The 14,849-nt window shown below is 45.3% G+C and overlaps 1 protein-coding gene across 3 annotated transcripts in view; it reads right to left on the bottom strand.

Annotated features, from left to right (window-relative positions):
* MMD (monocyte to macrophage differentiation associated) overlaps positions 1-14,849 on the bottom strand; it is an 86,664-nt gene that overhangs the window by 44,974 nt on the left and 26,841 nt on the right. The window contains exon 1 of one of the 3 annotated variants that reach the window (XM_072112304.1): positions 8,063-8,228. The exons of 1 other annotated variant lie outside the window; for it this stretch is intronic. In XM_072112304.1, coding sequence (XP_071968405.1) covers positions 8,063-8,136 — 74 coding nt within the window. In that variant the 5' untranslated portion in view covers positions 8,137-8,228. Of the gene's footprint in view, positions 1-92; positions 245-8,062; positions 8,229-14,849 lie in introns of those variants that run through there. One more of the 3 variants, XM_072112307.1, reaches the window with a different exon arrangement.

Raw genomic sequence — 14,849 nt, forward strand, 5'->3', positions numbered from 1 at the left:
TATCTATGGAACTATCAATGGATGGAGAAGGAACGTGTCTGAAATAAAGCAATACGATAAAGAAGCCCCCTGGCAATACATAATCACACTACCTCCCCACAGTGAACATGACGAGATGGAGGGATCTTCACCAAGTCCAAACAAAGAGTCACTCCGGGCGTCAAGATCTCACTCCAAGTGTCTGGGAAGTCTTATCTCCATAGAGGTTGCTCCACCAATGACGAGGTCTGGAGACAACCTGCCGGGGATGGAGCTGCCTCGTCAATGTAGAAGCCAATCAATGAGAACCTTGTGTACCCCTCCTCACAATGAAGTCATCCCCCAGGCTCTGCCCACCCCAAAGAGAGAAGTCCAACCTGAAAGGTGGCCACAGCCCCTCCAAGACCCACTGACCCCAATATGGCATCGGGGCAGAGCGATATAGTTATCTGGGCACCGGTCCATACCTGGCATCAGTATAAGGACTTGTCACCTCTACAGCTCATATATAGCTGCGGGGTCAAGAGGTCAACAGACCCTAAAGACCATCAGTAATCAATACATAATAGGAATGGGTCACTGTAATAAGGGGGAGAGCCTGGATATAAGGGGTCTTATATATACTGTAATATGGGGGGGAGCCTGGATATAAGAGCTGTTATATATACTGTAATAAGGGGGGGAGCCTGGATATAAGGGGTGTTATATATACTGTAATAAGGGGGAGAGCCTGGATATAAGGGGTCTTATATATACTGTAATATGGGGGAGAGCCTGGATAGAAGGGGTGTTATATATATACTGTAATAAGGGGGAGAGCCTGGATATAAGAGCTGTTATATATACTGTAATATGGGGGAGAGCCTGGATATAAGAGCTGTTATATATACTGTAATATGGGGGAGAGCCTGGATATAAGGGGTGTTATATATATACTGTAATAAGGGGAGAGCCTGGATATAAGAGCTGTTATATATACTGTAATAAGGGGGAGAGCCTGGATATAAGGGGTCTTATATATACTGTAATATGGGGGAGAGCCTGGATATAAGAGCTGTTATATATATACTGTAATAAGGGGAGAGCCTGGATATAAGAGCTGTTATATATACTGTAATAAGGGGGAGAGCCTGGATATAAGGGGTCTTATATATACTGTAATATGGGGGAGAGCCTGGATATAAGAGCTGTTATATATACTGTAATAAGGGGGAGAGCCTGGATATAAGGGGTGTTATATATACTGTAATAAGGGGGAGCCTGGATATAAGAGCTGTTATATATACTGTAATAAGGGGGAGAGCCTGGATATAAGGGGTCTTATATATACTGTAATAAGGGGGAGCCTGGATATAAGAGCTGTTATATATATACTGTAATAAGGGGGAGAGCCTGGATATAAGAGCTGTTATATATACTGTAATATGGGGGAGAGCCTGGATATAAGAGCTGTTATATATACTGTAATAAGGGGGAGAGCCTGGATATAAGGGGTGTTATATATACTGTAATATGGGGGGGAGCCTGGATATAAGAGCTGTTATATATACTGTAATAAGGGGGAGAGCCTGGATATAAGGGGTCTTATATATACTGTAATAAGGGGAGAGCCTGGATATAAGAGCTGTTATATATACTGTAATAAGGGGGAGAGCCTGGATATAAGAGCTGTTATATATACTGTAATATGGGGGGGAGCCTGGATATAAGAGCTGTTATATATACTGTAATATGGGGGAGAGCCTGGATATAAGGGGTCTTATATATACTGTAATAAGGGGGAGAGCCTGGATATAAGAGCTGTTATATATACTGTAATAAGGGGGAGAGCCTGGATATAAGGGGTGTTATATATACTGTAATAAGGGGGAGAGTCTGGATATAAGGGGTCTTATATATACTGTAATAAGGGGGAGAGCCTGGATATAAGGGGTCTTATATATACTGTAATAAGGGGGGAGCCTGGATATAAGAGCTGTTATATATACTGTAATAAGGGGGAGAGCCTGGATATAAGGGGTGTTATATATACTGTAATAAGGGGGAGAGTCTGGATATAAGGGGTCTTATATATACTGTAATAAGGGGGAGAGCCTGGATATAAGGGGTCTTATATATACTGTAATAAGGGGGGAGCCTGGATATAAGAGCTGTTATATATATACTGTAATAAGGGGGAGAGCCTGGATATAAGGGGTCTTATATATACTGTAATAAGGGGGGAGCCTGGATATAAGAGCTGTTATATATATACTGTAATATGGGGGAGAGCCTGGATATAAGAGCTGTTATATATACTGTAATAAGGGGGAGAGCCTGGATATAAGAGCTGTTATATATACTGTAATAAGGGGGGAGCCTGGATATAAGGGGTCTTATATATACTGTAATAAGGGGGGAGCCTGGATATAAGAGCTGTTATATATACTGTAATATGGGGGAGAGCCTGGATATAAGAGCTGTTATATATACTGTAATAAGGGGGAGAGCCTGGATATAAGGGGTCTTATATATACTGTAATAAGGGGGGAGCCTGGATATAAGAGCTGTTATATATATACTTTAATATGGGGGAGAGCCTGGATATAAGAGCTGTTATATATACTGTAATAAGGGGGAGAGCCTGGATATAAGGGGTGTTATATATATACTGTAATAAGGGGGAGAGCCTGGATATAAGAGCTGTTATATATACTGTAATAAGGGGGGAGCCTGGATATAAGGGGTCTTATATATACTGTAATAAGGGGGAGAGCCTGGATATAAGGGGTGTTATATATATACTGTAATAAGGGGGAGAGCCTGGATATAAGAGCTGTTATATATACTGTAATAAGGGGGAGAGCCTGGATATAAGAGCTGTTATATATACTGTAATAAGGGGGAGAGCCTGGATATAAGGGGTGTTATATATATACTGTAATAAGGGGGAGAGCCTGGATATAAGAGCTGTTATATATACTGTAATAAGGGGGAGAGCCTGGATATAAGAGCTGTTATATATACTGTAATAAGGGGGGAGTCTGGATATAAGAGCTGTTATATATACTGTAATAAGGGGGAGAGCCTGGATATAAGGGGTGTTATATATACTGTAATATGGGGGGGAGCCTGGATATAAGAGCTGTTATATATACTGTAATAGGGGGGAGCCTGGATATAAGAGCTGTTATATATATACTGTTATATATATACCAGTCTGGGTATTAGTGCCCTATACAGTATATGATGCCAGTGATGAGAGGACCAGTCTGGGTATTGGTGCCCTATACAGTATATGATGCCAGTGATGAGAGGACCAGTCTGGGTATCGGTGCCCTATACAGTATATGATGCCAATGATGGGAGGACCAGTCTGGGTATTGGTGCCCTATACAGTATATGATGCCAATGATGGGAGGACCAGTCTGGGTATTGGTGCCCTATACAGTATATGATGCCAGTGATGAGAGGACCAGTCTGGGTATTAGTGCCCTATACAGTATATGATGCCAGTGATGAGAGGACCAGTCTGGGTATTGGTGCCCTATACAGTATATGATGCCAGTGATGAAAGGACCAGTCTGGGTATTGGTGCCCTATACAGTATATGATGCCAGTGATGAAAGGACCAGTCTGGGTATTGGTGCCCTATACAGTATATGATGCCAGTGATGGGAGGACCAGTCTGGGTATTGGTGCCCTATACAGTATATGATGCCAGTGATGAGAGGACCAGTCTGGGTATTGGTGCCCTATACAGTATATGATGCCAGTGATGAGAGGACCAGTCTGGGTATTGGTGCCCTATACAGTATATGATGCCAGTGATGAGAGGACCAGTCTGGGTATTAGTGCCCTATACAGTATATGATGCCAGTGATGAGAGGACCAGTCTGGGTATTGGTGCCCTATACAGTATATGATGCCAGTGATGAGAGGACCAGTCTGGGTATTGGTGCCCTATACAGTATATGATGCCAGTGATGGGAGGACCAGTCTGGGTATTGGTGCCATGCACTATACAGTATATGATGCCAGTGATGAGAGGACCAGTCTGGGTATTGGTGCCCTATACAGTATATGATGCCAGTGATGAAAGGACCAGTCTGGGTATTGGTGCCATGCACTATACAGTATATGATGCCAGTGATGAGAGGACCAGTCTGGGTATTGGTGCCCTATACAGTATATGATGCCAGTGATGAGAGGACCAGTCTGGGTATTGGTGCCCTATACAGTATATGATGCCAGTGATGAAAGGACCAGTCTGGGTATTGGTGCCCTATACAGTATATGATGCCAGTGATGAGAGGACCAGTCTGGGTATTGGTGCCCTATACAGTATATGATGCCAGTGATGGGAGGACCAGTCTGGGTATTGGTGCCCTATACAGTATATGATGCCAGTGATGAGAGGACCAGTCTGGGTATTGGTGCCCTATACAGTATATGATGCCAGTGATGAGAGGACCAGTCTGGGTATTGGTGCCCTATACAGTATATGATGCCAGTGATGAGAGGACCAGTCTGGGTATTAGTGCCCTATACAGTATATGATGCCAGTGATGAGAGGACCAGTCTGGGTATTGGTGCTCTATACAGTATATGATGCCAGTGATGAGAGGACCAGTCTGGGTATTGGTGCCCTATACAGTATATGATGCCAATGATGAGAGGACCAGTCTGGGTATTAGTGCCCTATACAGTATATGATGCCAGTGATGAGAGGACCAGTCTGGGTATTAGTGCCCTATACAGTATATGATGCCAATGATGGGAGGACCAGTCTGGGTATTGGTGCCCTATACAGTATGTGATGCCAGTGATGAGAGGACCAGTCTGGGTATTAGTGCCCTATACAGTATATGATGCCAGTGATGGGAGGACCGGTCTGGGTATTAGTGCCCTATACAGTATATGATGCCAGTGATGAGAGGACCAGTCTGGGTATTGGTGCCCTATACAGTATATGATGCCAGTGATGAGAGGACCAGTCTGGGTATTAGTGCCCTATACAGTATATGATGCCAGTGATGAGAGGACCAGTCTGGGTATTGGTGCCCTATACAGTATATGATGCCAGTGATGAGAGGACCAGTCTGGGTATTGGTGCCCTATACAGTATATGATGCCAATGATGGGAGGACCAGTCTGGGTATTGGTGCCCTATACAGTATATGATGCCAATGATGGGAGGACCAGTCTGGGTATTGGTGCCCTATACAGTATATGATGCCAGTGATGAGAGGACCAGTCTGGGTATTGGTGCCCTATACAGTATATGATGCCAGTGATAAGAGGACCAGTCTGGGTATTAGTGCCCTATACAGTATATGATGCCAGTGATGAAAGGACCAGTCTGGGTATTGGTGCCCTATACAGTATATGATGCCAGTGATGGGAGGACCAGTCTGGGTATTGGTGCCCTATACAGTATATGATGCCAGTGATGAGAGGACCAGTCTGGGTATTGGTGCCCTATACAGTATATGATGCCAGTGATGAGAGGACCAGTCTGGGTATTGGTGCCCTATACAGTATATGATGCCAGTGATGAGAGGACCAGTCTGGGTATTGGTGCCCTATACAGTATATGATGCCAGTGATGAGAGGACCAGTCTGGGTATTAGTGCCCTATACAGTATATGATGCCAGTGATGAGAGGACCAGTCTGGGTATTGGTGCCCTATACAGTATATGATGCCAGTGATGAGAGGACCAGTCTGGGTATTGGTGCCCTATACAGTATATGATGCCAGTGATGGGAGGACCAGTCTGGGTATTGGTGCCATGCACTATACAGTATATGATGCCAGTGATGAAAGGACCAGTCTGGGTATTGGTGCCATGCACTATACAGTATATGATGCCAGTGATGAGAGGACCAGTCTGGGTATTGGTGCCCTATACAGTATATGATGCCAGTGATGAGAGGACCAGTCTGGGTATTGGTGCCCTATACAGTATATGATGCCAGTGATGAGAGGACCAGTCTGGGTATTAGTGCCCTATACAGTATATGATGCCAGTGATGAGAGGACCAGTCTGGGTATTGGTGCCCTATACAGTATATGATGCCAGTGATGAGAGGACCAGTCTGGGTATTGGTGCCCTATACAGTATATGATGCCAATGATGAGAGGACCAGTCTGGGTATTGGTGCCCTATACAGTATATGATGCCAGTGATGAGAGGACCAGTCTGGGTATTGGTGCCCTATACAGTATATGATGCCAGTGATGGGAGGACCGGTCTGGGTATTAGTGCCCTATACAGTATATGATGCCAGTGATGAGAGGACCAGTCTGGGTATTAGTGCCCTATACAGTATATGATGCCAGTGATGAGAGGACCAGTCTGGGTATTGGTGCCCTATACAGTATATGATGCCAGTGATGAGAGGACCAGTCTGGGTATTGGTGCCCTATACAGTATATGATGCCAATGATGAGAGGACCAGTCTGAGTATTGGTGCCCTATACAGTATATGATGCCAGTGATGAGAGGACCAGTCTGGGTATTAGTGCCCTATACAGTATATGATGCCAGTGATGAGAGGACCAGTCTGGGTATTGGTGCCCTATACAGTATATGATGCCAGTGATGAGAGGACCAGTCTGGGTATTGGTGCCCTATACAGTATATGATGCCAGTGATGAGAGGACCAGTCTGGGTATTGGTGCCCTATACAGTATATGATGCCAGTGATGGGAGGACCAGTCTGGGTATTGGTGCCCTATACAGTATATGATGCCAGTGATGAAAGGACCAGTCTGGGTATTGGTGCCATGCACTATACAGTATATGATGCCAGTGATGAGAGGACCAGTCTGGGTATTGGTGCCCTATACAGTATATGATGCCAGTGATGAGAGGACCAGTCTGGGTATTAGTGCCCTATACAGTATATGATGCCAGTGATGAGAGGACCAGTCTGGGTATTGGTGCCCTATACAGTATATGATGCCAGTGATGAGAGGACCAGTCTGGGTATTGGTGCCCTATACAGTATATGATGCCAATGATGAGAGGACCAGTCTGGGTATTGGTGCCCTATACAGTATATGATGCCAGTGATGAGAGGACCAGTCTGGGTATTGGTGCCCTATACAGTATATGATGCCAGTGATGGGAGGACCGGTCTGGGTATTAGTGCCCTATACAGTATATGATGCCAGTGATGAGAGGACCAGTCTGGGTATTAGTGCCCTATACAGTATATGATGCCAGTGATGAGAGGACCAGTCTGGGTATTGGTGCCCTATACAGTATATGATGCCAGTGATGAGAGGACCAGTCTGGGTATTGGTGCCCTATACAGTATATGATGCCAATGATGAGAGGACCAGTCTGGGTATTGGTGCCCTATACAGTATATGATGCCAGTGATGAGAGGACCAGTCTGGGTATTGGTGCCCTATACAGTATATGATGCCAGTGATGAGAGGACCAGTCTGGGTATTGGTGCCCTATACAGTATATGATGCCAGTGATGAGAGGACCAGTCTGGGTATTAGTGCCCTATACAGTATATGATGCCAGTGATGAGAGGACCAGTCTGGGTATTGGTGCCCTATACAGTATATGATGCCAGTGATGAGAGGACCAGTCTGGGTATTGGTGCCCTATACAGTATATGATGCCAGTGATGAGAGGACCAGTCTGGGTATTGGTGCCCTATACAGTATATGATGCCAGTGATGGGAGGACCAGTCTGGGTATTAGTGCTCTATACAGTATATGATGCCAGTGATGGGAGGACCGGTCTGGGTATTAGTGCCCTATACAGTATATGATGCCAGTGATGGGAGGACCAGTCTGGGTATTAGTGCCCTATACAGTATATGATGCCAGTGATGGGAGGACCAGTCTGGGTATTGGTGCCCTATACAGTATATGATGCCAGTGATGAGAGGACCTGTCTGGGTATTGGTGCCAGTGATGAAAGGTCCGGTGTAGGCAGCAGTGCCCTGTCCATGATGCCGGTATCAGGAGGATGATCCCATCTTGGAGCGGGCACATCTCCCAATAAGGCAATGCCCGGTGCCAGGCTGACAATGAATGAGCCGGGCAGTGCTGGGGCCCCCTCTCCATCACTTACCGTTTGAAGTCCTTGGCCCCCATGTCTCCGTGCAAATGCCGGGCAGTGACAGGCGGAGGAGGAGACGTCCTCATGGGCAGCAGAGCCCCGGACACTGGCACCGCCGAGCGCCCGGCTCCAGGCCCCGCCCCCCGCTCAGTCCACCGCGCGCGCGTCACCGCCCCCAGCGCGACGTCACCGCCTCACGCCAATCACCCGCGCACATACCCGGCCGCCCCGTGATTGATGGCCGCGCCGGACACGCCCCCTTCCTGTGTAACCAGATCATCGCCTGAGGAGACAAGACGCGGCGGTAACGCAGGCTGCAGGATATGGAAGTGGTTTTCGGTATACAGTACAATGTTATAAATCATAAATCCTATCCAGAATTTAATGATCAAACGTTATTGTGAGGAGAACATGAAGGTCTCCAACCTGCGGCTATCCGAGACTACAACTCCCAATATGTATATTCAGATGGTGCGGTTTTTGTTGTAAATGTGTGCTGCACACATCTATCTATTATCTTATATCTATCTATACTGTATATATGTATATATATAGTAGCTATCGAACTATCTACAGTATCTATCATCTATCTATATATCCTATATCTATCTGATATCTACATATACTGTATCTAAATTAGAATTTTTAGGTTTTAATTGAATTTTTAAATTTTTTAATATTTTTCAGACCCCCTAGGGTAATTTAACCCTAGGTTGCCTGATTGATCCTACCATATACTGCCATACTACAGCCTGGCAGTATATGGGGATTTGACACATCATCTATTACAGTTTCTATTACATTATAATACACGGGTTACAAGTCTCCGATCTTTGTATGACCCGAGGCTGTCATAGTTACCGATTGCTCCCCCCATGAAGACTTCGCAGGGGGGCGGCGATCAAATCCAATATTGGCAAATCGAATCCTATCGGGACTTAAATGCCTCCTGCAGCTTGGCATTTACTAGTGATGGGCAGTCCGGCTCTTTGTAGTGAGCTGGATCATTAGGCTCCTCTCACCTGAGAAGAGCCGGCTCTTGCTATATAGTAGCCCAGCCAGTCACCCCATTCCACACCACTTAAAACCTGATTTTATCTTTGTCACAATAAGACCCCCTTCAAGGGGGTTTCCAGCTTTTATTGACAATATATCACCATGAGATTGTTAGGGGGATGATGCTGGAGACCACCACTGATCAGCTGATTCCAATTTCCTCAAGTTATTACAGTGATCAGTCCTGGAAGAACAGCTCCAACCTCTGTGTAGTGGCCAGGCTGGGCAACTGCAACTCGGCTACAATTCAGTTGGATGATGGTGTTCTTGCTGGCTTTGTTTTGTCTACATACAGTCAGAATCAGCTGAATCCAAAAGTCGGACCGTCACTAATCTGATTTCGATTACTTACCTATGTTAAGAGGTCCCTACAGTCAGACACTTACCCCTCGTCATGTACACAGGAGGCAGTGTTATAAGAGGGACTAGTTGCTGCGGTGCAGAAGCCGTACTACTGGGTCACATACAGGGAGTGGGAGCTGATATTTGTTATGTGATCGGGATCGTCATATTTGGAGGGGGTTGAGGACCCTTCTGATAAAGTGAAGTGTTTGGGGAAATTTTCTTCTAAGATTTGCATGTGTAGACTCTTCTTATGTCTTGCACAAGCAAAAAGCTTGAGGAAGTTTTCTCGTTACTTTGCATGTTCTTCCCCGAGTCAGACGAGTGCCAGGACCTGGCAGGTGCGAGACCAATCTCAAGGCATCAGCACAACGTCTCCTGAATGTGAAGTCATCGGCAGCTGCTTTATGGCTCACCTTGAGACACCGGCGATAGGAGACCTTCACAGGATACAGAAGATGTGGTGGTGGGGTCAGGGTCCTGCACGTGACCACATCCAAACTTTTTTTAAAGTTGTTTTTTTTTTGGCGTCTGTCGCTGCACATTAATCATATGCTGGTGCACTTGATGGGGATATTTCCCCCAACCCTCTGCACCCGCCGGATCTATCAGAAGGCTCTGGGCTCCTGATCAATCCCTGCGCGCAACTGAGATGCGCCAGCAAATCACTTCAGCGCCAGGTCTGACCATAGGCAGTGCACAGGCTTGGGGCAGGGAGTTGTAGTTCTTGGCCATATGCTGGGGCTGGCCCCTTTTTCAGGGCTTAAGGGCCTTGGTCACAAGAGCTTCTGCTTTTATCAGCCCTCTCCATCCTGCTAAACCGCTTAGTTCACTGCTCAGCTGTCCCCTTACATCATAGTGTGCTCACAGTGTATAATGCCCCACTTAGTGCCCCCCTCACATAGTATAAGGCCCCCTTCCTACGACATACCACTCTGGATCATGCCTTCTTCTTATGCTACATCCACAAACTGTCCTTATAATGCCCCCTTAATGTGACCCACCAACTAATAATTCCCTTCCCTTAGTGTAGTAGCCCCTTAATTATATTTCCCACTTATTTTTGTACTTGCATATAATGCCTACCCCCACTTATTATGCACCCATTTCTGTTGGCATCCGTTTGAAGGGAATTGCCATCAAAATTATGATAAACGTATGATAATGAGTCACAAAAGCTTGGGGATGGGCTGTTACCAGAGCCCCTACATGCTGTGTCTTCACAAGCTGTTACAATGTACAGGGGCACTTCCCTCCTCCCTTTGTGTGTGATTATAGGAGGCAGAGGGAGGGAGGAAGTGCTGATAGAGCAGTTTGAGCAGGAGACAGCCTGTATAAAAGACTTTGGAGTTGCAGGTCTGAGGGGCTTTATTTATTTAGCATAATTCTAAAAGTTGATTTTGGAAGGAAGGAGGCCATGGATAATTAATATAGGAAGATTACCACACTCGCGGTGCCTGAATCTATGAGTATGTGTAAATTACCCCTTTTTTTGCAGCCTCCCGACTTATAATGCTCTACCTTTCTGTCCCCTCCGCCGACTTCTGCCCCCTTTCTTTTTTACTCTGTCGCTCTATCAATTAAAACCGCTCCCTTGTTGCTTATTTACTGCCACTCTCATCATTTCCCTCTGCACTCCATCTCTAGGGGGAGACCAGGCACCACAGAGAAATCTAAAATCTCATTGGGTGAGGTGGGTCACCGGTCTTACCAATGATTGGCTGAGCAGTAATGTTGGGACACACCCAGGAAGTTGATCTAAACGGTAACAGAATATCAGGGACTCGGTATGTTCTGATTAATCATCTTGTAGGCCCCTACACGTCTATTATTTTACCAGACATCCCCTTTAAATGATCCAGCATGGATACGCAGTCACGTCAGTATATCAGTCTTCAGTACAGAAAAGCAAACAGCACATATTTGAGACAAACTTGTCCTTATCCTTAACTAAACATGTTATCAGGGTTACAGTGAGATACAATTATAATGAGTCGTCATCTCGCACTGCGCCGCTTCCTGATGTATATACCCTGCAGGCCGTGCTTCCCCGAAGGGTTAACACTGTTGTATAAGGAGTCATTGCATGCGTGTGTGTTTGTTGCTCCATCCAGCAGCAGTAACACTACATACATGTCACCCGGGGGACGCCCGTTGTTGTATAACAGTAATAATTACCGTCCCTGAGAGAGAATCGGAGCTAAAAATGGCGCATACAAGACAGACACAACACAATGTACTGCAACCTAGCGCCTAGCGGTGTAATGTACAAGACAAACAAAGGCCCGAGATACCAGAGTCATCAATACCATACCGTGATATTGGGTTATTGTTAGAATTTTCCACCGTAGTCACAGGAGAACGTCACGTCTATTAGACTGTATCCACACGTAGCGGATACGCTGCAGATTTTCCATCCGGATTTGTAGAAAGTAAATATGTGTAGTGAATGCAATTTATACTCGTTATGTTCCAAGGGTTAAATCTGCATAAAAAATCTACATGGGGTACGTGCAGATTCACTGTAGACTTGTTGCAAATTTTGGCAAGAAACAAACAAAATTTGTGTAAGAAAATGTATTCTACTTGTCGCCTACCCTTGCCCTTGTAGCGACCTATTAATAAGCTCCAGACTATGGTATTCATAGAAGAGCGGGACCCCTCAACATGGATCCAGTGTTCCCCCATTACCAAAGGCCTAACCAAAGCTTCTGGGTCACAATGCAAAATCTGTATCAAGCCCTAATCTAATGACCCCCTAAGGGACCCCTGCCCCTACCCTCTCACTTTCTTTCCAAGATCCTCCAGCATTCCCATTCTGTCAAACAAGAGCTAGGGGAATAACAATTGAGCTATGGGTATTCGCAAGATTGGGAGTGGTCTTTAAGAGATGGAGTCTACTATACAGTCAATATCGGACAAAACACAAGACCTCCCGGAAGAACCGATAGAAAATTCTAGAAACATTCCCAAATAGTATTGCCCTTCCCGAGCCTATGTCCTTGGGTAAGAAGACATGAAAACGAAAGACTCGCCCTTTATCCCATGAGTGGACATGGCAAGAGAAGGAAGCCTTGTATATGTACTCGCCACCTACGAGAAGGAATGGGACCACCCAAGTTTCAGGCCCCCCTCTCCAATGGATATAAAGGAGTTTTTTAGTAGTAATTACATTGGGGCACATTTACTTGCCCGTCCCGTTGACGCCGCCGATCCGGAATGTCCAACGAGGATTCAGAGCTGCCGCTTCCCTGCTTAGATCCGCCGGAGTTTACCTTCTTCTTCCCGGCGTATGTGCGTGCTGGTCTTAATAATAATAATAATAATAATCTTTATTTATATAGCGCCATCAAATTCCGTAGCGCTTTACAAATCGTCTTGCGACACAATTTGGTTTTTAAATTCCGCGGTTTGTCCGAATCAGTCGGGTTGTCCGGCGTCCACGCCCCCTGTTTTGTGTTGCATGCAAGCCGGCGCCAATGCGCCACAATCCGATTGCATGCGCCTAAAACCTGGGACAATTCAGTGCAAAACAGAAAAATTTGCGAAACCCGACGGAAATGCGTCCGACTGACCCTTCGCAAATGTGCCCCATTATGTTCTAATATAAATGATCCCTCATGGAAAGAGACATAACATTATGTAGCCGGGATATGTCTTCACTTCATGATTGTGCAGCTCCCACCTCTAGGAATCCCACCGATCCTAAGAATGAAGGTACGTCGTAGATTTTCAGGACATCGTAGGGGGTCTCATAACTGGATCAGCACTGTAGTCCTTTTTGTTCCGGATGGAAATCTCATTGATTGGACCGAAGACCATCGATTCATGGGCTTAATACACTGATCAAACCGAAACCCAGCGGAGACCCTGTTAGAGGAGCAACCATCAGTCGTGAGATACATGAAGATCTACGGAGAAGATGTAGCCTCCAGGTTGATGCTCCTTGTTTATAGACATCTGTAGGAGCCCACACTTTATATCTTGACATAACACAACTGTAAACATCTTGATGAAGCTTGAGACAGGTTGAGTCAGCAGCGGCGGTAACATCCTGACTACAGCAGACGGTCTCATGAGTCCCCGTAGAGCAATTATATAATGAGAGTCTGGAGGGAGACTTGTCATATGGTGATTGGCATCTCAGACGCTCTCCGGCTGTCATAACCCTGCTCTGCCTTATAATACAACTTCATTGGTAATGGACGTCATACCCCACTGATCTAATATAAAAGAGCTATCCTGAAAATAAATAAATCCTCTATTGACCATTTAACTCAATGGGATTTAAAGGGTTTTTCCAGGCTACGGATATTTATGACCTATCAGTATCATATCACTAGGATCCAACACGTGGAGCCCTTGGTTCAGCTGCTTGTACAGCAACTGGCTTTACAACCCTCCAAGGAAGCAGATGGCTCCATTCACTTTTCAGTGGCCATTCTGCGGTACTGCATCTTAACTCGTATTTACTCTAATACTGAAAACAGTTACAGTATAAGATTGTAGTCCTGTAGGATGACCATGATGATGTGAATCTGGTATCCCAACATTACGTTCCAAACGATATGGCCGTCACGTGGTCCTTTATTTTAGGGACCATCCGATACCAGCTTTACTCATCATTCTCTTGACACTTCTTACTTGCATCCATTTACCCAATCATTATATCTACTATACAGTCGAGGGTCATTTAAAGGAAATCTACCATCAAACTCCATCATGGTAAACCAGGGACCATGACTGTGTTACCTTCTTATATTTGTTATCCATGGCCTCCTTCCTTCTAAAATACACTTTTAAAATTACGTTAAAAGAGTCTGAGCAGGTACCCTAGTGCTTCTTTGCTCTTGCTTTACAGGCTGTTATACTGTCTCACCATCCCCCTTGTTTCCTCAACACTTCCCCCTTCCTCTTCCTGCTGTAATCTCAAGGCAGCAGCACATGGTTGGAAGGGGAAGCGCTGGTGATGGGGAACTTCTCCTGCACAGTGTAACAGCCTGTGGAGCGGTTCTGGTAATGTGTCCTAGAGCCCTATATTCTGGACCCTGAACAAAATAGAGTCTGTTGTGTTGGACCGTCACCCATTGGTTATGGATAACCTATATTTTCCTGGAAGAAAAAAAAAACCTTTAAGATTTTTTTTTTATAAATTCGGTATAAAAATAAGTGTTTTTTTTTTAAACATTTTTATTCCCTGTGTCATCAATATCCTCAAGGTTATCAATATCATTATCCCAGAAACCATATTTTACATTTGTATTTTATTCTGCAGATGGAGCCTGTGATCCATTGGGTCCTGGTATCACTGAGCCCAGTAGTCAGTGACCTAAATATGATGTACCTTGTGTGTTTGTCCCTTATGCTTCTCGTATTAATATCGCGTCTTGAAGAAGAAATA

This window comes from Engystomops pustulosus, chromosome 6 (assembly GCF_040894005.1).
Source record: "Engystomops pustulosus chromosome 6, aEngPut4.maternal, whole genome shotgun sequence".
In the NCBI taxonomy this organism is placed as follows: Eukaryota; Metazoa; Chordata; class Amphibia; order Anura; family Leptodactylidae; genus Engystomops; species Engystomops pustulosus.